Source organism: Manis pentadactyla, chromosome 5 (assembly GCF_030020395.1).
Source record: "Manis pentadactyla isolate mManPen7 chromosome 5, mManPen7.hap1, whole genome shotgun sequence".
Classification (NCBI taxonomy): domain Eukaryota; kingdom Metazoa; phylum Chordata; class Mammalia; order Pholidota; family Manidae; genus Manis; species Manis pentadactyla.
In genome coordinates this window covers 153,964,588-153,986,258 of record NC_080023.1, presented here as the reverse complement: position 1 = coordinate 153,986,258, position 21,671 = coordinate 153,964,588, and the positions used below count along the sequence as shown (strand labels likewise).

Sequence of the window (21,671 nt, the reverse complement as noted above, 5' to 3'; positions counted from 1 at the left end):
TCCCCTATACAGAATTTTATTGTTGTTCACAACCATTTGATCAATAAATATGAGAGATGCCTTCTCAAAAGAAAAAATGAGTGGAGGCCCTAAACAGACATTTCACCAAAGAAGAAATAAAAATGGCCAACAGGCACATGAAAAGATGCTCCACTTCATTAATCGTCAATAGACATTTAAAAAAAAAACAAAACTGGTTCTTTGAAAAAAAAAAAATCATTCAAACTGATAAATCTCTAGCTAAGTTAACCAAGACAAAAAGTGAACACAAATTACAAATTTTACAAATGAAGGAGGGATCATTTTTACTGAAAAATGGACATTGAAAGGATAATAGAGGAATTTTGTGATCAGCTTTATGTTCACAAATTTGATAACAGATGAAATGGACCAATTCTTTCAAAGACACAAACTACCAAAACTCACAAAAGGAAAAACAAATCATCTAAATAGGCCTGTATCTATTAAATAAAATCAATAATTAATAATCTTGTATTAGTCATTGATGGTTTCAATGACTAATTCTAACAAACATTTAAGGAATAAATGATACCAATCTCTTCCAGAAAACAGAAGCAGAGCGATCACTTCCTAACTCATTCTGAGGCCAGTGTTACCCTAATACTAAAACATCAGATTAAGTCATTTATAAGAAAGTATATTACAGACCTTTCATAAGTGTAGATGCAAAAATCCTAAAAAATATCTGAAAATCAAATCCAGCAATGTATAAAAAGAATTATGTGCCATGACCAAGTAAGATTTATTCTAGGTATGAAAATCTGGTTCAATGCTCAAAATCAATTAATGTAATTCATCACATCAACAGGCTAAAGGAGAAAAATATATGATCATATCAATAGATGCAGAAAAAGCATTTGACACAACCCAACAACCATGATAAAATTCTCAGTGACCTAGGAATAATAGGGATATTCTCAAACTTATTGATAAAGGGCATTTACAATAAACCTACAGTTAGCATCACACTTCATGGTGAGAATCTGGATGCTTTTCCCCTAAGACCAGGAACAAGTAAAGGATGCCCCCTCTCCTCACTCTTATTCAACACTGTACTGAAGTCCTAGGTGATGCAGTAAGAACAGGAAAGATGTACAGATTAGGAAGAAGGAAAGAAAACTATCTTAATGCACAGATGATATGACTTCCTATGTATAAAATCCCAAACACTTGAAAACTCCTGGAACTAATACATGATTATACCAAGGTCATAGGATATAAAGTTAACATGTAAAAGTTAATTGCTTTCCTGTATGCCAGCAATGAACAGTTGGAATTTGAAATTAGAGACACAATAGTGTTTACATTAGCACCAAAAACAATGAAATACTTAGGCACAAAGTAACAAAGTATGTATGGGATCTACATAAGGAAAATTATAAAACTGATGGAAAATATCAAAGAAGATATAAATAAGTGGAGAGACAGTCCATGTACAGGATAGGAAAACTCAATATTTTCAAGATATCAGTTCTATCCAGTTAGATCTATAAATTTAACACAATCCCAATAAAAACCCCAGTAAGACTTTCTTCATGGGTATTGACAAACTGATTCTAAGTGTGTATAAGAAGGCAAAAGACCCAGAATGGTCAACATAATACTGAATAAAAAGAATAAAGTGAGAAAAGTGGCACTACCTGACTTGCCATAGAAACTATAGTAATCAAGGCAGCGTGGTATTCGTGAAAGGATAGACAGATTCACTGATGGAACAGAATACAGAGCCCAGAAACAGATCCACACAAACACAGACAACTGATTTTTGACAAGGAGCAAAGGCAATTCAATGGAGAAAATCTTTTTAACAAATAGTGCTAGGACAATTGGACATAAAACTTACAGAAGATAACATAACGGTAAATTTAAGTGACCTTGAGTTCGGTGATGAATTTTTTAATTCAACACTAAAAGCACAATCCATAGAAGTAAAAATTATTACTTTGAACTTCATTAAAAGTAAAAACTTGTGGTCTGTGAAAGAATGTTAGGAGATTGAAAAGGTAAGCCGCTTCTCCAGACTGGGTAGAGTGCAAAAGCAATAAGGAACCTACTAAAAGTTGGCCTGCTTTTTATATTTGCTAACCGAAGTCAACGATTACATTGCCTTCCCCCACCCCTCCAACCCCAGGAAACTCCTTTGTTGGTCTAAATTCTACAGAATCACTGTCGTTACTGTTACCCTTTAATATGATATGATCACATTTAAAAACTGTCCTGTAATAAACACTATGTTCTACATAGAACCTAATTCAGGGAATTTCATTATACACTTGGCTCCCAACACACCCAGACTCAACTACAGGCATCTGTTTCAAGTCTGTCGACAGCTTGGAATGGTTCAACTCAGCCTCAGACACGGTTGGTACTCCACCCCATGCCCCACAGGCCTGCATTTAAACAGCAAATGTGAGATAAGCGGGGACTGCATGGAGTGTGAAGGGCAGGAACAGCATGTGAGTGACTGCCCTGTCCTTCCATGTGCAACTCCCACTCCGAGTCTCCCAGATTCACTCTTTTGCAAGTGTTTTCTAATGCGGTGTTTTCCTTTTGGGGGAAAAAAATGTGACTTAAAAGTCTTAGTTCATTACTGTTTTTTAATACTGTAATATTGCATTGGTTTAGTTCGTTATTTTTCCCTGCCACAATTATTTATATGCAAAGTTCAATAAAAGAAAATTGCCACTATCTGCATTTCTTTTCTGGCCATTCTTATTATTCATTTTATTTTGTGATTATTAATGTCAATAAGTATGTTGCATGGGTGAGGCGGGGGAGGGGAAAATGGCTGCTGCATGAAGGTGAACTCCGTGCCAGGTGCCGGACTGTGTTCAGCCCTGACCTCACTGGAAACTTCACACAGACCCTGTGATATGAGCTTTGGTAGCTCATTTTACAGGTGCAGAAACTGAGACTCAGTGAAGGGAAAATGAACCCAGGATTACAGTTAATAAGTGGCAGAAGGGACTCAAACTCAGGGCTGCCCTGAATGCAAAGTGCATTTCTGAAATGCCAGCAAGTGTGGAGACCCTGCCAGAGCAAGGCACAGGAATGTGGGCTGGGCTGCTCAGGGCTTCCTGGATGTGAGGAGTCAGGGAATGGGGGTCCAGCCTGAGCCCTGTTGCTCGCAGGCTATACAGCTTTAGACACGTCCTTTCCCTCCTGGGGACTTATGTTCCTTCACTGGGGTTTTCAAAGGCCCAGGATTCCACAATCAAGTAAAGAAAGGTCTGGGCAGTGGGTGTGGCTCATGAGCGAGCATAACCTTCCCCTTCCCCATGTCTAAGAACTTAACCCCCAAATCCCCCAGGGGGGGTTAGGAGCCCAGCCTCTGGCTGGTATCCAGATGGGGTCCACTAACTCCTTCCCAGATGAATGACTTTGGACATGCCCCTTGTCACTGATCTCAATGTGCTAAACCATAAAATAGTATCATGATATTTACCACAAAGGGTGGTAGTTAGAACGAAACAAAACAATAATACCTCATGAACTGGGCACTTCTTATGTACCAACACTGTTCTAAGGGTTTACATTGCTTTTTCAGATTGGAACCCTAACTACTACTTAAAGTGACTTCTAAAATGATGGCACATGGAAGTAGGTTGGAGTGTACAGAAAGCTGTCACCAGTCAGGCAATGCAATTACAAGTAAAAATCGCCAAATTCAACCAAAGAAAGTTTAAACTCTGAATGTGAAGAATGTTGATAAAAATCACCAAAGGAGACCATGATATGCAATTTTATAAATGAAAACAAACTATTGTCAGCTTCCTAAAGGACACACTGGAGATGCTTTTTCACCAAAAGCTGTTATAAAATATATTTTCCTTTAAAAAAATCATCTTAATCGATGGCGTCAAGAAGCAAGTAAACCCAACAGAACAGTCAAGATTAGTCTGGTTGTGAGCAACAGAAAACACAAGTCAAACTGCCTTAGGTGAAAAGGTGTGATTTGCCCAAGGTCATACCTCTGCTATCAGCTCATTAACTGTCCCATAGGAAATAGTAACTAGACCGTAACTAGTTCTGACACACTGGTCCCCCCCCCACATCTTAATGTTTCTGGAATGAGGATGTGCCCCACAATTGATGTCCAAGGAACATGCCTAAAGGGAGGCATTGGCTTCAGGCTCAGCAGAGTTGGAGAGATGAAGCTACGGCAGCAGGCCCTCAGCTCTCGGGCCCCAGCTCCATCGTGTTTCCGACAGCCCCCCTCCCAGTAGAGGCAGGACGGCTGTCAGCAGCTCCAGCCGCCAACCCTCCCAGGTGTTATGCTTCCACACTCCTAAACTGGCCTGCTGTTGGCTGGAATTGGGTCACATGACTACCACTTGGACAGCTCCATGGAGGCTCAGGGAATGGAATGCAGGCCTTTGACCCCAGGTCACCCTCCTCCCCTTGGAGTCCACGGTATAGTCAACTTCAGCCACTGTACCTGGCTGAGGTGGAGAAGGGAGGCTTCCCCTGAGAAAACTTGTGGCTGCTACCCTAAGAAGGTGAAATGCATGCTGGGTGGCCCCCAAGTAACAGCCATCCGTTAAGATAATAACGGGGGGCACAAGGACGATTTACAGAAGGGAATTCTACTGGATCATCCACCGGGCAGCTCAGGTGACCCCACAAGGGAAGCATCGTTGTTAAGAGCACCCGACAGCGAGAAGAGTCCTGGATGATCCCTGGTGTGGCAGGAGTGGGAAACTAGAGGCGCAGAGAGGGAGAGTGACGCCTTTGCAGTAGCCCGCAGGTGGGAATGAAACCGGAACACAAATCTCAGATATTTAGCTCCCATCCAGCGCTCCCAGCTGGCCTTGTAAGGGCCAAAGAGGCTCTCGGAAGGGGGACGCCAGCTGGTTCGTCACTCTTAGAGGAGAAGCCCATCAGCAACCCCCAAAGGAAAGGGATTTCTTCCCAACAGCTGTAGTGGTGTCTTTAGCAAGTCTCTAGCCCACACCTGCCTCCACTGCACTGGGGTCTCCCAGTCTGTCTCAGGTGGGAGACAAGTAATAAGTGTCCTAGATTCCTACAGGCCTACCCAGTCACTGGGGGCCCCAGTCTAAGGCCTTAATCTTACGTAAAATGCAGTAAATTTTACGTAATTTACTGGCCAGCGCTTCTAACCTGCTCCAGCTGCCCCATCCATACATTCTGGAGATTCTGGAGCTGTCACCACCTGGCCAGGCTGGGCTTTCCTGTCTTCCGTGACCCTGGATCTTCACTCAACCAGATTCTAAGAAACCCACAGAGTTTTTACACCTTGTGTTCAAAGCCCAGAACAGCGCAGGTGTGAACCCAGCAGCGGGGCTGTCTCTTTAGTCTCTGGGGGAGGGGCTTGGGTGCTGCAATCTGATTGGATGTGAGAGGAAGCCTGTCTTTATAAAGTTTCGTTTGTGTAATAAGCACATTATTTGATCTAGATAGTGTGTAATTTAGGTGGCAGAGAGGCTGCAGATGGATATTTCAATTTCCTACTTTTTATTTGGCCTAGAAGTCCTGGCCTAAGGTCCATCACCCATGGTTCACCTCATGCTTCAGGCCCATATAGCTCAGTCCTCAGGTATGTCCATGCCTCAGCTTCAAGTTGCATTTGTCTAACAGAAGAGAAAACATGACCCTGGAACCCTGTTCCAGCTGTGTAACCTGAGAGATGTACTTTGCTGGTCACAGCTCCTTAGCAGCAGGAGATGAGCCATTGTGATGATGCCTTTAAAGCACATGGGGCAGGTCTTACTGTTCTTCAGGCAGTAAGTGCTCAATCAGTGACAACTGCCTTTCCTGCTATTGTTCCATTGTTTCCTGTGTAGGAATCTTGGCTTTAAGTTCCTCACAAGCTATCAGTGTCTCCTCCATGGGACTGACCCCAGCTGGGCCCCTGGTCAGGATCTGACACCCGAGGCCAGTGCAGCTCTGGCCAGGCTCCTCCCCCAGACTGTGACATAGGGCTGGCTGCCTGACCTGGTGAGCAGTCCCAACCCTCACCCCTCCCTGGGTGGGGGCCCTGTCATTCCTCACAGGGCTGCCAGCACACAGGTCCCCAGTCTCTCCCCAGACACCAAGTGTGACAGGCACCTCTGTCCAACGAAAACTAGGACCTAAACTAAATTTCTCTTCCAATTCTGTTCAATTGTATCTGATTACTTTGGTAATGGGTTATACATTCAAGTTTTTCAAAATTTAAAAGGCACCACGAAGTGTGCTGTAAAGAAAGTCCCCTCCCACCCAGCACCCACACCCTTAGTTCCCCTTCCTGGGGACAACCAATCTAAATCCCTTCTTAAAACAAACTTAGTCGGCTCCTGTCTTGTAAAAATCATAAGCATTTGAAGCAAAAACTGACTTCAACACAAAACAAATCCTACCACCTGGAGCACACACAAAAGTACAAACAAAAGCCCACCCACAACCCCCCCAAGGGACCGCCAGCATTTCAGTACATGCCCTCCCTGCTGCCAGTGCACATCCACTTTCCAAAACGCAAAACACAAACTCAAGAGCAGAACCACAATATCGATTTTTCACTATCTTGCCAGTGTCTCAGGAACATTTCCTCATGGCTTCTTAATTGAATGACTTTGATAGCTTTGTGATCTTCCAGAAATACTGATTATTTAACTAGACCCTAGTGAAGGGCATTTGGGATTTCCAGTGTGGTGATGGGCCCTCAGACCCCAATGCCTACTTGTTTGTTGTAACAAAGTCCTAGGAGAGAAAATGCTGGGTCACAGGCGTGGCCATTTTTAAACACCCTGGAGACCCACCAAACTGTCCTCACTTTGCTCAGCAGGCCTCGGTGTCTAACCCAAATCTGATTTCCTCAAGGCCACAAGGTTCTGGTTCATATATCACTCAACAGCAGGTGTGTGTGCCCCTAACCCCACCACCACATCTAGACTAGGGCTGGGGCAGGTGACCTGATTTGTTTACTCAGGCAAAGGGCCTCACCTGGGCTCATCCCAGTCCCAGGTGAGTCAGCTGACCACGGCACCACACTTCCCCAAGCAGGAACCCAGCTGGGAAAAGGGCCACCACCTTCCAAGGAGAGAAACAGACTCGGCAGTGGCTGGAGAAGGACGGGCAGCAGCACCTGGCACAGGTAAGAGCCCTGCCTCCTTCCCTCACTGTCCTGACCCTCTGGGACTTCCTGGCAGTTTCCTTTCAAGGCGCGTCACTCTGGGAGCCAAGTGTGAACTGGGGTTTCTCCTACAACCCCAGCCCTGGGCCAGGTCTGAGGGTCGAGTGACCTTCTTCCAGTATCATGAGGGCGCCAGGCTCCTGACTGCTGGTGACAGTGTTCACGGAGATGGGACCCACACCTTGCTCCCTGAAGCGGGCCCATGGAAGGCCAGGCAAAGAACTGATTGTCCTAAGAAACTGAGTGCAGGCCTCAGTTTCTGTTACTTCTCTGCCTGAAGCTATTTCTACCAACAAGTTCTCTACCAGGCAAGGAAGCTGGGCCAGGGCTTAGCCACTCTCAGAACTGGTTTCTTCATGTGGACACTGGACACATCCCCCCAGTCAGAACTGAGTGAGGTAATGGACACAGGGGGCCAGTGTACGCAGCAGCCCCAGAAGATGGTGCTGAAATGGGGCTGCTGGGGGCTGGGCAGCAGGCAGGGGTGTTACATGTGGCAGCCCAAACTAATGACCCTACCTCCCCAGCCTTCTCACCTGGGCTCCTGCCCCTTACCCTCTAGTCCACTCTCCAAACATCAGCCAGAGGGAGCTTGTTAAAATCAAAGTTGGGCCATGTCACTCTGCTGCTCACACTTCTCCAGGGGACCCCATCTCAGTGGAGGAAATGCCACGTCCTTCCCATGGCCCACAGGCCCGGGAGGATCTGGACCTCACTGCCTCTCCAAGCTCCTCTCCTGTTACATGCCCCCTGAAAGACTGACTTCAGTCTCACTGGGCAGACGTTCTGTACACGCAACGGGCCCTCCCATCTCAGGGCTGCTGCAGCGCTATGTCCTTAGCCTCAAGGCACTTCCCTAGTCCTTAAGGCTTTTACTCAAGGCACCTGTCAGCCCCACAGTGAGGCTCTTCTGGACCTTCTGACACCCGCTACCCTCCATCCCGCTTTCCTTCGCCCATCAATTCCCACCAGTGGACACAGCATTTGTTCCTATCCATCCAGCTAGAAGTACCACTCCTCCAGGACAGACTGGTCGGCTCACCCCCTTCTCACCGTCCCCAGAACAGTAGGGGCACTTAGTGCTCAGTAGATGCACTGAAGGAAGGAACCAAGCTAACGATCCTGCACACCCTCTGTGAGTAGGTACTGTGCCACCTGCTTTCCACACACTTCCTTCTAAGACTCTTTTCATCTCCATCATAACTCTGTGATACAAGTATGGTTACCCACAATACAGAGGAAGAAATGACACTCAAAAGGGACTTGTCCGTGCTTGCTCTCACAAGGCAGAGGCAGCAGTCTGAATCCAGCCCTGCCTGCTCCCAGGGTCTTTGCTCCTGCTCTGCCCCTCCTGGGCCTGGATCCAGGGGCATCTGCATTCCCTGAAGCAACTCACAGTTCCTCTCCAGCAGGCAGTACAGCCCTGAGAGGAGAGGCACATGCTTGGGGCCTAGCAACAGCTTCCTCCTTCCCCACTTATCACATCTCTGGGCTAATCTGGCCTTCCAGTTCTTCCTCTGACATTCTAACCCATGCTTCCCTCCCACGTGCTGTCTTCTGAAGGATGGATGAGTTGCCCCCAGAAACAAGTAGGAGTCCCGGAGTTTCAGCTCTTTGGAACAAAGAAGTGACCTCATTACAAAGTCCAAAGATGGGGGCTGACAACCTCTTTTCAGCCCCACTCATCTCTGAGGCCTCGCTGCCAGTTTGCTGTGGGTGTTGTTATTACTTATAACATCAAAAACTACATTGGCTCAGGGATGGAAATTCTGGAAAGTGCAGTGAGAGAGAAAAACTCCTCTAAAAGGGATCGGTTAGGTGGCTCTTTTCCTGCCAGAGGAGCCGGTGGGCTGTGGGAGCCATGATCACTGACCTGAGCCCTCCTCCACTGTCAGATTCAGGAGCCCGCCTTTCAATCCGCCTCCTCAGGATTATGTTTCTTCACTTCAGGCCTAGGTTTTTCTTCAAGGGATTTTTTTGGATTCTCTCTTCCCTCTGTCTCTGCTTCTCCACTCTTTTAAGAAATAGTAACCAGACCCCTGTTGTGTGCCAGGCATTGGGCCCAGCACTGAGGATTCAGAAATGAACAGCATTCGCAACCAGAGAGGGAGATAGGCAAACGAATACAGCACAGTGGAAATCTAACCCAGGAAATTGCTCACAAGAGGTGCTTAATAAACATTAGTGGAATGAATGACGAATAGGTGAATGTCATGTTCTGTGGTCTAGAGAAGGGAGGCTTGCCTAATTCTGTGGTGTGTGGGTGTGGAGATTTTGGGGAGAGCTTAGTACTGAAGGAAGAATGGTTCACCAGATGAGCAAGGGGGAGAAGGCATGAATGGTATTAGAGACTGGGAACAGCACCTGCAAAAGGAAGGAATCAGGAACTAGCAGGTGAGAACTAGAAGAAGCAAAGTGTCTGGAATGAAGGCAGGTGGAAGAGTGAGGAGGTGAGACTGAAGATGGTGCCAGGAGACAGGACACGGAGATCTGAATGCCAAGTTGAGGTTTGAGATTTATCCTGAGCACAGAGCTGGCTGTGGCTTCAAGAGCAGGAGTTGAGGATAACCCCCCGATTTCTGGCTCAGACCTTGGGGTAGGTTTGCTGGGGCCACTGCAGAGAGGCAGTAAAGCTGGGTGAAGATGAGTTCAGTTTGAATAACCTGCAAGAGGTGGTAGAGACCTGGAAAGCTGATGGACTCAGACCTGGGCCTCCCTATCCCTGGAGGAGGACACTCCACCCCCACCCTCCCCAGCTGCCCTAGCCATTTGTCCAGCACCCCAGAGACCCAACTGCCTAACAACTCTTATAACCAGCAGTGGGTCCAATTCTGCTGTGGCAGGTGATGTGCCCGGCCAAGCACAACACCCCCACCCTGAGCAGCAGGCTCTCTCACTCGGGCACTCTTGGGTGAGATCCCAGGGTCAGTCTGCGTGGAACGGGGCGGGGCCCTTGCAGCTCAGCACCGTGTCAGGTGTCAGCGCGCAGCAAGAAACCGTTGAGCGGGAGCCAAAAAGTGGGAGGAACCGTGACGTCACGACGGGCAGGACATACTCAGGGCCTGAAGGCGTTTCCGCACCGCCCCGAGAGCGAGGGGGCTTCCTTTTCAGTTCGGGCAACAGGCAGCGCAGAGCGCAGCCGCGTCGACTTTGCCTCCTCGACCCCCAACAGCTGTCTCAGCGCATAATCTTATCAGGCAAACAGGGGGCCGGTCAACCTCATCCTCCTTCCTTCCGAGGCCGTAAATGGCCCTCAGAGGTCAGGGTAGTGGGCAGGCGAAGGGACACTCGCTCCCTTTAAACCTCGATTTGATCCGCGCAACCTCCAGTCCGGCAAAGAGGGGACGCGGACCCCGACCGAGCCCCCATCCTCTGCTCTGCTGCTTTACCTGATCTCTTTTTGTGGATACCGGCGCCAGCCGCAGGCGCCTGCCGAGCGCGAGAGGCTGGGTGGGCTCCAGTCACCCACCCGGCCGACCATCGGCTTGAAGAGCGAACCGCCGTTTCCCACCCGGCAGCCGCAAGGCTTCCTGGGGCCACCGACGCAGGCGCTCTGGACGCAGCAGCGCCCCGTAGCGTCCTTGCTGGGTCTCCGCACCGGCGCCGTAGCCCGCAGCGACTGGAGGCGGGTGGGAGTCCTCGGGGGGTTGTCGGGCGGTGTGACAGATTGGAAACTGAGGCCTGGGGCTGCAGAACGGAACAGACCCCAGGACCACTGCGGCTCTCTCTGCTGCCCCAGCGCGTGGAGTGCTCCCATTTCACAAAGCGGGAAGTTGAGTCTGAGGGAGCGGGCGGGTTCGTCCAGAGCAAAAAAATCAATATGACGCCCCAGTCTTTATTATAGAGGAGAAATTAGGGCAATAAAAGTAATTTGTAAGGAAAGACGGCGCATTTCATTATGTAAACATCAGACTGGATTACACTCAGTCACGCTTGTAGATAATAAAACGAGCAGTTTAGGTTTAATACAAGAAAATATTCAACTGAATTTTGCCAAGTTTATATTCGACATCTTGGGTCGAAGGCTGATGTATTTGTATACACGCATGGAGTCGCTGTGACAGCTACAAATGCAGATGTACGTGGGTGTGTTTCTGGTGACTCACCAGTGACCTATCCTCACCTGGTGAGGATAGACTGATTTTCCAAAAGGGTGAACTTCCCCCCGATTAGCCTGACATGTGCATTTCTGGATAATATATTGTATATTAAAACCGGGGGAAATCTTATTGTATTTGTATGTAGAACAGGTTATGATGAGGTTTTTGCATACATTTTGGGAAGATACTGGAAAGTCATGTGAGCCGTACAAGTCATGAGGACAGTTTGTTGTGGTGAACTTTTGTGTGTGCATTCCAAGATGTCCAGTTCTCCATGCCCTGCTTCATAAAGGCTAGTTCTGTCCCCTCAGTCTGTGGCACCCAAAAATGTCCACACAAATTTCCAATCTGTTCTGATTTATTCAGCCAAATAACAATTTATACCACTTTCGATGGGGAAGCATAGTGTGGTGAACAGAACATAGCCTCTGCCCTTGTGAGGTCCAGTATGAGAAAAACCCAGATATTAATCAAATAATATGATAAATAGCTTGACAAAAGAGGCAGCACAAATCAGGGTTAGGGAAGCACGAGAAGAACCAGCCAACTAGCAGTTTTCCCATTGCCTGACAAAGCCAGCCAGAGAGGTAGCATTTGAGCTGAGACTTGAAAAGAGCCCCACTGTGTTGCCGGGGCAAGTTCACTATGGATTCAGTGAGACCAAAGAAATGACAGTAGAACATTCTTGGGGTGAAAGGATTACACCCAACTTTATTTCCATGGTGGCAGGTCAGTCACTAGAATCCTGTCCACTCAGAGCAAGTCTGCGTGCAGCAAGCCGGTCTCTGCCTCTGGGCCTCTCTACCCGCTCAGCCATCTCAGTCTCTGTCTTCGTCTCTGCTCTCCTGCAGCTTTGCAGCTGTGCCACCGTGTCGCCCAAAGCACTGGGCGGAGCTCTTTATATAGAGTCAGTAACAACGTATTGCCCAAATGTGTGTAGTGAGCTAGCCAACCAGGGCCAGGTGAGAATCCTGGCCATAGGAACCTTCACTTTATCCACACCCACACAGAGAAGGCTGGTGTGCCAAGCAGAAGGACCAGTATGAGAAAAACAGGCCCAGGGGCCCTGGCACTCAGTAGACACTCAAATGTGAACAGATATAAATGGATAACATTAGCATTTAGGACATGGGGCCAGAGTTAAGGGGAGGTAGGAAGCACAAATCAAGGCAAGCTTCCTGAAAGAAGTGTCTTTTGGTTTGGGACTTCAAAATGATTAGGAGTTAGCCAGGCAGGGAGTAGAGATAGCGGAGGGGAAATCCAGATGGAACAGCACATGCAAAGGCCTGGAGACATGAGAAAATTCCGTTAATTTAACGATCTGAAAGCAGCTCTTTGTGGCTGGAGATGAGAGTGGGGGTTGGAAAAGGACCCAAGGCAAAAAATGAAGCTGGAGAGTTAGGGAGGGGTTGCAAACAAATGTTGCGACTCAGTGCCAGTTGGGACTCAGCTCCAGTGAGTAAAGTGTCTCTGTGTAAGAGACTGAATAGAGAGTGGTGGGGTCTGTGGCATCTGGGAGTTTGCTGCAACTCAACTGCAACTACTCAGCTGCATCCAGGGTTGCCAAAGCCTCCTGTGTTTTAGGAGCAGTACTCCTAATAAAACGAGATTATTAAGGCAGTGTCTTGAGTTTTGCATTTAGGCTGCTAATTTGAATGTATAACGTACTGTGCTAGGTCAGATAAAATCTGTTTGCATCTGGCCTGTGAGTCACCATTCTTTCCAGTCTCTGGAGAAATCGTGTAGGCCTTGAGGGCCCCTTTCTTGAATGTGGGGGACATTCTGAGAGTGGGGAGCCATGGAGGGCTTTAAGCAAGGGCACAGAATCCCAGGCTCCTGCAGAAGGGCCTGTTGGCTGCCATCCATCTGGAGAACAGCAAGAGAGGAGGCAGGGCCCGTGGGGGGATGTTGTGGCTCCTGGGGAGGGACAGGGTGATGACGGAAGCCTGAACACAGCAAGGGGATTAGGGCTGGGATGTGGGACAGATGGGATTTGATGGCAGATTAGAAGGAATGGTGTGTGTGTGGGTGTGGGTGTGTGTTGGTGGGGGGTGTCAAGGTTAACACAAGGGTCAAAGCAGCAGCTACAGAGGAAGGAGCAGGAGCAGTGATGGATGAAGATGACCTCGGCCCCTCTAGGTCACTCAGAGTAACCTGGACCTGGGGCTGGAGTCACATCACCTGCCACAGCCCACTTGGTTCTTTGTGGCACCCAGGCATCCCTTTACTGTGCTCACCTGTCACATGTAGGCCCAATGGGGTGAAAAGGGCACCCCTTGACCTAAAGGAACTGCAGTCCAGCCAGGGAGACAGACTGAGGATAACCGATGAGTCCGGGGCGGGAAGATGGCCCAGCATCTCCCAGAGAGCAGGGCCCTGCGGGGAGCTGCAGGGACCTTGTCACCTGAGGAGCCGGGGAGGCCTGTCCAGCAGGAACCAAAGGTGATGAGGCGTGGGGCAGGGCAGGGCATCTGGCTGGAGTGGACTGGCCCAGCAAAGGCCTTGAGATGTGACAGGGCCAGTGGGTTAGTGGGTGACCCAAAAAGAACACAGAAAGACAAACTGCCCCACCACATTTCACCTACGAGGGAAATTCAGCCTTTCTTCCAAGGTGCTTCCTTTGCATTTCTTCAGGTACCTTGCTCTGAGGTCCCACTGATTCTTCCCTGGGACAGAAGCTATTCAATAAATGTTCCCGATGCTCCTCCAGACCCCTCCCCTCTGCCCTTTGGAGCGATACTCTGATGAGTGTTTGAATTCTGCTACAGACTGTGTGCCTGTTTAAAGAATTTCCATTGGTCTTACTTCACTGGGGCAAAGATCAAGGCTGCATATAAGTGGTTTATGGTACAAGTGCAAGTACCCAGAGGTGAAGTAGGGTGGGAGGCAGGGAGGAATTCCAACGTGCCTCACTGCCTTTCTGTTGTAATATTAAGGCCCCACCCTCTTGACACTGGACTGGATTTTGTGTAATTGTGGGACAATGCTGTGCAAACCTCAGACATAGGCTGGGTATGCAGCAGGTGCTACTATACACCTGCTGGTTGAAGTTAGGTCTCAAGTGATCAGATCTTGTAAGCCCTTCCAACCTTTCAAACACATCAGGCACGGACATGCCCCTTGTCCTGCCTTTCCTGGCCAGCATGTCCACCTGGGTGGAACCCTGGGTCCAGATTCTAAAGCCCCAAGTCAGTTTAACATGGTGGGATGGAATGAGGGTGTAGACCATGGACTTGGAACCAGACTTGGGTTAAGGTCCAGCCCCCCATCTCCAGATCAGGGGCAGCAATGCCTCCCGAATGTCTTTCTCATCCTGAGAGTGTTGAGTGGCACGTGGGCAGGTGGTGGATGTCCGTGCCTTCTCAGCCCTCACCCCTCCTCACGCTGTGTGCCCTGCAGGGTGTTAAGGAACAGCCATGTCCACCCTGTACCCATCTCTGGAGGACCTGAAGGTGGACCACGCCATTCAGGTAAGCAGCCGCGGCAGCCTTCGTGATTACCTCAGGGTAACCCATGGAGGCTTGTCTTGCAGAGTGCTGGGTGTTGGGGCCAGTGCAGGGCCCGCTGGGTGGAGCAGGTGCCCGGGGGCCCTGGCAGTGGAGTTGCAGCAGGAACAGAACAGACCCAGCAGCTGCAGACAGGCATCTCTTGGGCCTGCTCTGCCCCGAGCTTCCTCCATGTGGGTTTGGGTGGACCCCACACCATAAGGCCAGTTCCAGAGCACACCCCATGACAGCCCATGGCATGGTACTTTTGCTCGGCCCCTAAAAGACCCCTTCACCTTCCATCCCACCTGTGGACCCATGGGTTTTGAGAATTTGAGGCTCTTCAACTGAGCATTTAGTTGTGAACTGGGCCTCAGTGTTCTGGCTGCTTCGGGTCGTAAAAGGGTCATGCCATGGGGTAGGTCATGGGCCCAGGAAGAAGCTCCCTGCAGAAGCATAGACACCTACAGAGCTTACATTTGCACACCACCTGGAAGATGTAGATGTATGGACTCGCCTCCCCAGCATACTGATGCCCTGACCACCAGCCTCAGGGAGCCCCAGGCAACAAGTGTTTCAGGGTCCTGGCCACAGCTGACCAGCATTCCCCACCCCTCCCCAGGCCCAGGCCAGACCACACCCAGGATGTCCGCCCTGCCGGTCCAGGGCACGGCTGTCTCCCAGCCTTCAGGTGAGTGAGCTGTGGTGGGGTGCTCCTGACTGAGAGTGGCCTCTCTGGCCATTTCCCAGCACTTGTATCTTGCATGCCACTGTGCTGAGCATTGTATGCACATTTAAGCCTCACTAGAGCCCTTTGAGGGGGACACTGAGAAAGCTGCGGCTCAGTGGGACACTAACGTCCCTGATTTGGGGTCACACGAGGCGACTAGGATGTTTGGCCCTTAGAGATGTTCGTGGCAGTCTCGATTCAGGCCAGTGAGCCCTCAGGTCAGACGCCCGCCTCCCACAGACTGTGGATTTCTTAAGAGCAGGGCACTCATGGTCTCAGCACCAGTCCCGCTCTCTGTGTTGGATGTCTTGCCAGTGCCAAGTAAGATCAGTGGAGCTGACCACCAAAGTGGCACACGAGGGACTTGGTGTCTCACGTGCTCCTGGAGGAAGGCAGGCCCACATCCCCAGCAAGCATCCCTGCCCCCTCCCGCAGGTCCCATGTCCCTGGGGTACACACGCTCTCGGGGATGTACTGCAGCCGTGGAGATCCCAGGGCCCAGGCTCTCAGTGAAAACGAGCGGCCACCTGGGAGCCAGGCAGGCATGGCTCCGCTCACACCCTGTATCACCTTTCTCCTTCCTCTTTTCCTTCCCATCAGTTTTATACCCAAACCTGGCAGAACTGGAAAATTATATGGGTCTTTCCCTCTCCAGCCAAGAAGTCCAGCGGAGCCTGTTTCAGACTCCAGAAGGCTGCCGTGTAGGTATTCGTCTCCTGCCTAGTGTGGGCACAGAGTGTTCCTTGGTCTTGACGTTTAAACAGACCTCAATCTCCTCTTTCCCCAGCATGCCTGCCACTGTTTCTGGCAGCATTTCTTGTTCTGAACCTTCAGCACAAGTGCTGTGGGGCTTTGTGGTTTCCCGAGGGCCTTGGGGTTGGGGGGCCACTAGCTGCCCTCTGACCTCTGGCTTCAGGCTGTGGGCCTGAGCCTGCTGGACAAGAAGGGAAGACATTAAACACAGCCTGAACCCGGGGGCTTCTCAGGAAGGGCTGCTTGTGCCTTGAGAGCAGCAGTGTGGATGGCAGAGCCAAGCAGAAGGACCTTGTCACCCAGCTCTGGTCCCCCAAATTAAACAGCGATGGTCGATTCTTGCTCTCTGTGGCTTCAGGGAGCCAAAGAATGGGTGATGCAGAAATATTCACTCTGGAAAATGTGCTCACTTATGGACTCCATCCCCACTCAACAGCCCCCTCCCCCAACCCCAGCATCCTTGTGGGCCATTTGTCAGTGTCCTGGTCTGCCACCTCTCCCTGAGCCCATGAAAACGGGTGGCAAAGGGCAACTGCAAATCTCGCTAAAGCGGGAAGGTTTCATGAAGTTGACGGAAGTGACAATGAGAACTGCCACTGTCACATACAAAGCTGATGGAGGATCTCACGGGAGGAAACGGACAGGGACAGGGACCTGTGGGACCCTGAGAAAAACTGGTGACACCCTGGTATATTTCTCCAAAATGATCCCCTTAATAGTTATGCTGTGAAGTGCAAACACATAGAAAAGAACGTTGTGTTGTCTATAGTTACATTAGGACATAGGTTCATTTCACCTAAATTTTGATGAAACTATGACAGATATATTTATAAAACATTTTATTTAAAATTTTTAACTTAACTTTTGAATAATCATGGATTCACAGGAAGTCACAAAGATAGTACAGAGAAGGGTATAGAAGATTGTACCTTCACCAAATTTTCCCAGTGGCTGCATTTCACGTAGCTCAATGTATCACAATATTAAAAGCAGGCATTTTCCATTGGCACAGCCTGTGTCTGTAGCTCTGTGGGTTACTTTAGCACCTGAACAGACTCATGTAACCACAGGTATAATCAAGAATAGAACTATTTCATCTCCACAGAGGTCTCCTCACACTGCCCCTTCATAATCAGGCCACCCTGTCCCCCTCACACTCCCTGAGCCCTGGCCACCAGGGCTGTTTTTTGTCTCTATAATTTTGTTGTTTCAGAATGTTATGTAAATGCAGTCATATATGTTTGACCTTTCCAGATTGGCCTTTTCACTCACAGCACCATGCCCATGGGATGCCTCCCAGGCGCTGTGGGCATCGTGGTTTTCCCTTTTCACTGTGGTGTAGGATTCCGCGGTGGGCCCTGCTGTATTTTCAACCTGTTGCGGGACATCTTGGTTGTTCCCAGTTTTTGGTTATTACAGACCAAGCTATCGGGGATGTTTGTGTGCAGCTGTTTATATGGGCATATGTTTTCATTTCTCTGGGATATATACCCAGGAGTGCAATTGCTAGCAGTTGCTAGGTCATGTGATAAATGTATACTTAATTTTTTTTTTAAGAATCTGCCAAACTATTTCCAGAGTGGCTGTCCCATTTTATATTCCTGCCAGAAATGTATGAGTGTTCCTGTTCCTCGCCAGCATTTGGTGTTGTCCCTGTTTTTAATTTTTGCCATTATAATTTTGTCAAAACTACAAATTATTTTGCCATAATAATTCCTGTCATTATGGTTGCCCCATCTTAATTTGCATTTCCCTAATGGCTAGTGGTGTCAAACATCTTTTCATGTGCTTAACTTACCAGCTGCAAACTCTTACCATAAAAATGTTTCTTCGTATATTTGCTTATTTTCTAAATGGAATGTTTGCTTTCTTAAGTCAAGTTGTGGCAGTTCTTTATTTTAGAGTCCTTTATCAGATATGCAGTTTGTAAATACTTTCTCCTGGGGTTGTAGCTTCTCTTTTCAACCTATCAAAAGGGTTTCTTGCAGAGCACAAAATTTAAATTTTGCTGAGGTCCAATTTGTTCTTTTTCTTTTGTGGGTCATGCTTCAGTGTCCTGTTTGAGAAATTTATACAAGACCTAGGACCTGAAGATTTTCTCCTTTGTTTTCCTCTAAAACCGTTCTCTAAAACAGTTATTGTTTAATGTTTTACATTAAGCTTATAATTTCATTTAATTTTTGTACAAGGTGTGTGAGGTTTGGGTCAGGGTTCATATTTTTGCCAATGGATGTTTAGTTGCTCCCCAGCACTTGCTGACAAGACTGTTCTTTCTCGTTGAGCTGCTCTTGCACCTCGGTTAAAAAGCACTTGGCCCTAACGTGTGAGGCTGCTTCTGGACTCTCTCTTCTGTCTCACTCACTGTGTGTCTGTCTTTCACCATCACCACACTGTCTTGATGACTGTAGCTATAAAGTAAGTCTTGAAATTTGGTAAAATGATTCCTCCCACTTTACTCTTTATGTCAGAATAGTTTTCGTTAGTCTAGTTTCTTTGTCTTTTCATATAAACTTTAGATTAACCTTGCCTATATTGACAAAACATCTTGTAGAGATTTAATAGAAATTGCATTCACTCTGGGTATCAGTTTGGGGACAATTGACAGCTTTACTGTGTTCTTCCAATCCTTGAATAGAAACTATCTCTCTGTTGCCATCTTTTTATCTTTCATCCGTCTTTTGTTGTTTTCAGCATACAATTCTTACACATGTTTTGTGAAATTTATACCGAAGTAGGCTTTTTTTTGAGTGATTGTAAGTGGCATTGTACTTTAAATTTCAGTTTCCACATGTTCTTTGTTAGTAGATAGAGGAAAAGTTGATTTTGTATGACAATCGTTTATCCTGTTACCTGCCTGCACTCATTTATTAGTTCTAGGCGTTTATTTGTAGATTCCTTGGAATTTTCTAGTACACCATCATGTCATCTGCAAATAGAGACCATTTTATTTCTGGTCTGTATGCCTTTTATTTCCTTTTCCTGCCTTGTTGCTCTGGCTAGTACTTCGAGTACCATGTTTGACAGCAGTGGTGAGAGTGGACATCCTTGCCTTGTTCTGGGTCTTAGGGGAAAAGCATTCATTCATTATTACAATTTTACCTTAAGTTTTTTCAAGACAAAAATCAAATCAAGCCCTCTTTTCCTCATTGCTACTTGCTGTGAAAATCTTTTTCATCTTTAAATGTATTTTAATGGGGTGTTCTCCTAATACCAGTTTATCTTAGAAAATGAGGGTCCCCTTTCTGTGCATACCCATCCTCTCCCCATTTTCCTCGCTGTTTTTAGGGGGACTTTGGCGCCCCCTAGTGGCTTCATGGAACCCTGTTCCCTCTCTGCCCCTGAGAAGTGTGGTGCGCGGGTGGGATAGGGCCCAGGGATCACTCCATCCGCCTTTTCCCACCCCAACTCCCCGCCCCGCGTGACTCCCTGTTCCCCTGGTGTCTGCAGACAGTGGTCTCGGGCCCCTCGCCGGGCATGCTGGTGGCGCCGGTGTCTGGGAACAGCCTGGGCGCGCGGCGTGCGGAGATCAAGCCTGGGGTGCGCGAGATCCACCTGGGCAAGGATGAGCGTGGGAAGACCGGGCTGCGGCCGCGGGCCATTGACCAGGTAGGGCCGGGGGCCGGCCGGAGGGGACGTACCGCCGAGGACAAGGGAGCGTCTGAACAGCGCCCCCTCCGCCCCCCGCAGGCCCCAGCTGCGGGCGCTCCCTGCTCCCATTACGTCCTGGGCTTTGCCCTGGGCGGCGCACTCGCGTCAGCGTCAGGGCCGGCAGCGCGGTGGAGGTGGGGTGAGGGGGCGGCCGTCCCCAGTAGGGCAGGTGCAGAGCCGCGTGCCGCCTAACTCCCAGGCGCTGGCTGTTCCTCTCAGTTGCCTCCCCCAAGGCCTGTGGCTGGCCTGGGTTGCAGCAGCAGGGATGGGTTGCCCCTCTGGGGGCTCCTGTGGCTCAGAACCTCCCTTCCTCCCTACCCAACAACTGACAGGGATCTGGCTTCCAGATGGCTGTCTGTCGCCAGAAGCCAGGGACACTGATGCCTCTGTGAGAGGCCTGTACAGTCCAGAGCTTGGGGATGCAGCCCAGGGTTGAAACCCTGCCTCAGTGGCGGCCCAGTTGTGTGGCAAGGTCGTCCTGTGGAATGGCTGGTGTCCTTACAAGAGGAGAGACACCTGGAGGGGATGACCACGTGACACAAACACAGGGAGAAGGCCACGTGACAGCAGAGGCAGGGATGGAGTGGGCCGTTGCCAGCCAAGGAACCGAGTATTGCTGGCCACCACCGGAAGCCAGAGAAACAAGGAAGGATTCTCCCCTACAGAGGGAGCGTGGCACTGCCCACACCGGACTGCTGGCCTCCAGAACTGTGAGACAATACATTTCTGTTGTTTTAAGCCCCTGGTGTGTTGTACTTTGTTACAGCTGCCCTAGGAAATGGATGCAGGGAAGACATTGGGGTACAGCATGCATATGTATTTTGGCCTCAGTAATCCGGGCTCCTGGGTGGTCCCTGATCTTTAATCCAAGAACCAAGCCTTGGAGGGCTCAGATCACAGTTTTCCGTAGCAGAGAGGATGCACTGGCCCTAGGGAGGGGGCACAGTGACACGGGGACTCCTCGCTAGAGGAGAGAGAAGCCCTGTGCTTGCACCCTGGGAAGTGAGAAAGGGAGATGGAAGCAGAGAGAGAGAGAGAGAGGGGAAGCCACACATTCATTGCCCAGGGCTGAGCCTTGGCTGGGCAGTAGGGTCCGTGGGAACAAGAGCTGCAGAGACCTCTGAGAAACCAGGCCTGCAACCCACCTTTCATGGCTCCAGTGAGCCCCAGTCTAGATGGCACCGTGGGAGCTGTGGAACAGCAGCAGTGGCTGCTGTTGGGTGTTCAGAGTCTCTGAATGCCCCAGAACCCAGTGTGGTGCTGCTGAGAGGGATGGTGGGCCAGCAGAGGCCTGGACAGATGCCTCTGGGCCAGAGGGGGACAATGAGCCCAGAGTCAACAGCGGACTCCAAAGCCAGACTGTAGCAGAGCCAGGCTCAGGTGCCATCCACGCTCTGGGCCTCCCTTACATGAGGGACTGAACAGTTTGTAAACACAGGGTTCCCTGCAGAGGAGCGCCTGGTTGTAGATACCCCAGTGTAGATACTCCAGCAGTTAATCTTGCTGTAATTTAATTCCTGTTTAAGCTTAATCTATAGCTGAAACTAATCTAAGAGAGAATAGGTGCTGCGTCTTGGAATCTGGTGCGAGTCATGAGCGATGTGACAAGGACTGCAAACAGTTCCCGTTGTCCTTTCCGAGGTAAACCCAGATAAGGAGCACACCGTGAGACTCACGTGGTGGTTGACTTGACGAGACAGAAGAGAAACTTTAAGAGGTGAATAGTCTGCAATTATTTAGCTTGATGAAAAAACTCATCCTATAATCATTAATTGATGCTTGTCTTTTTACTTGCTGTAGCT

At 49.2% G+C, this 21,671-nt stretch overlaps 2 protein-coding genes across 5 annotated transcripts in view; one reads left to right on the top strand and one right to left on the bottom strand.

Annotated features, from left to right (window-relative positions):
* Window positions 1–10,925, bottom strand: part of LOC130678885 (uncharacterized) — a 132,227-nt gene extending 121,302 nt beyond the window's left edge. For all 4 annotated transcript variants that reach the window (XM_057502889.1, XM_057502890.1, XM_057502892.1 and 1 more), the window contains exon 1: window positions 10,543–10,925. In XM_057502889.1, coding sequence (XP_057358872.1) covers window positions 10,543–10,910 — 368 coding nt within the window. In that variant the 5' untranslated portion in view covers window positions 10,911–10,925. The remainder of the gene's footprint in view (window positions 1–10,542) is intronic.
* Window positions 7,034–20,634, top strand: LOC130683884 (syntenin-2-like). Its single transcript, XM_057502902.1, has 6 exons — window positions 7,034–7,114; window positions 14,653–14,723; window positions 15,361–15,429; window positions 16,069–16,169; window positions 19,669–19,827; window positions 20,217–20,634. Exons 3-6 carry the CDS (start codon window positions 15,384–15,386, stop codon window positions 20,259–20,261), a joined length of 351 nt encoding a protein of 116 aa, XP_057358885.1. The 5' UTR covers window positions 7,034–7,114; window positions 14,653–14,723; window positions 15,361–15,383; the 3' UTR covers window positions 20,262–20,634.
* Window positions 20,635–21,671: the final 1,037 nt, after the last annotated feature.

Excerpts from the sequence above, each read along its gene's own strand:
- LOC130683884 (XM_057502902.1), top strand. The coding sequence starts at position 15,384 with ATGTCCGCCCTGCCGGTCCAGGGCACGGCTGTCTCCCAGCCTTCAG. Across the intron at positions 15,430-16,068 it reads GGCTGTCTCCCAGCCTTCAG|TTTTATACCCAAACCTGGCA; the intron begins GTGAGTGAGCTG and ends CCTTCCCATCAG. Across the intron at positions 16,170-19,668 it reads AGACTCCAGAAGGCTGCCGT|ACAGTGGTCTCGGGCCCCTC; the intron begins GTAGGTATTCGT and ends TGGTGTCTGCAG.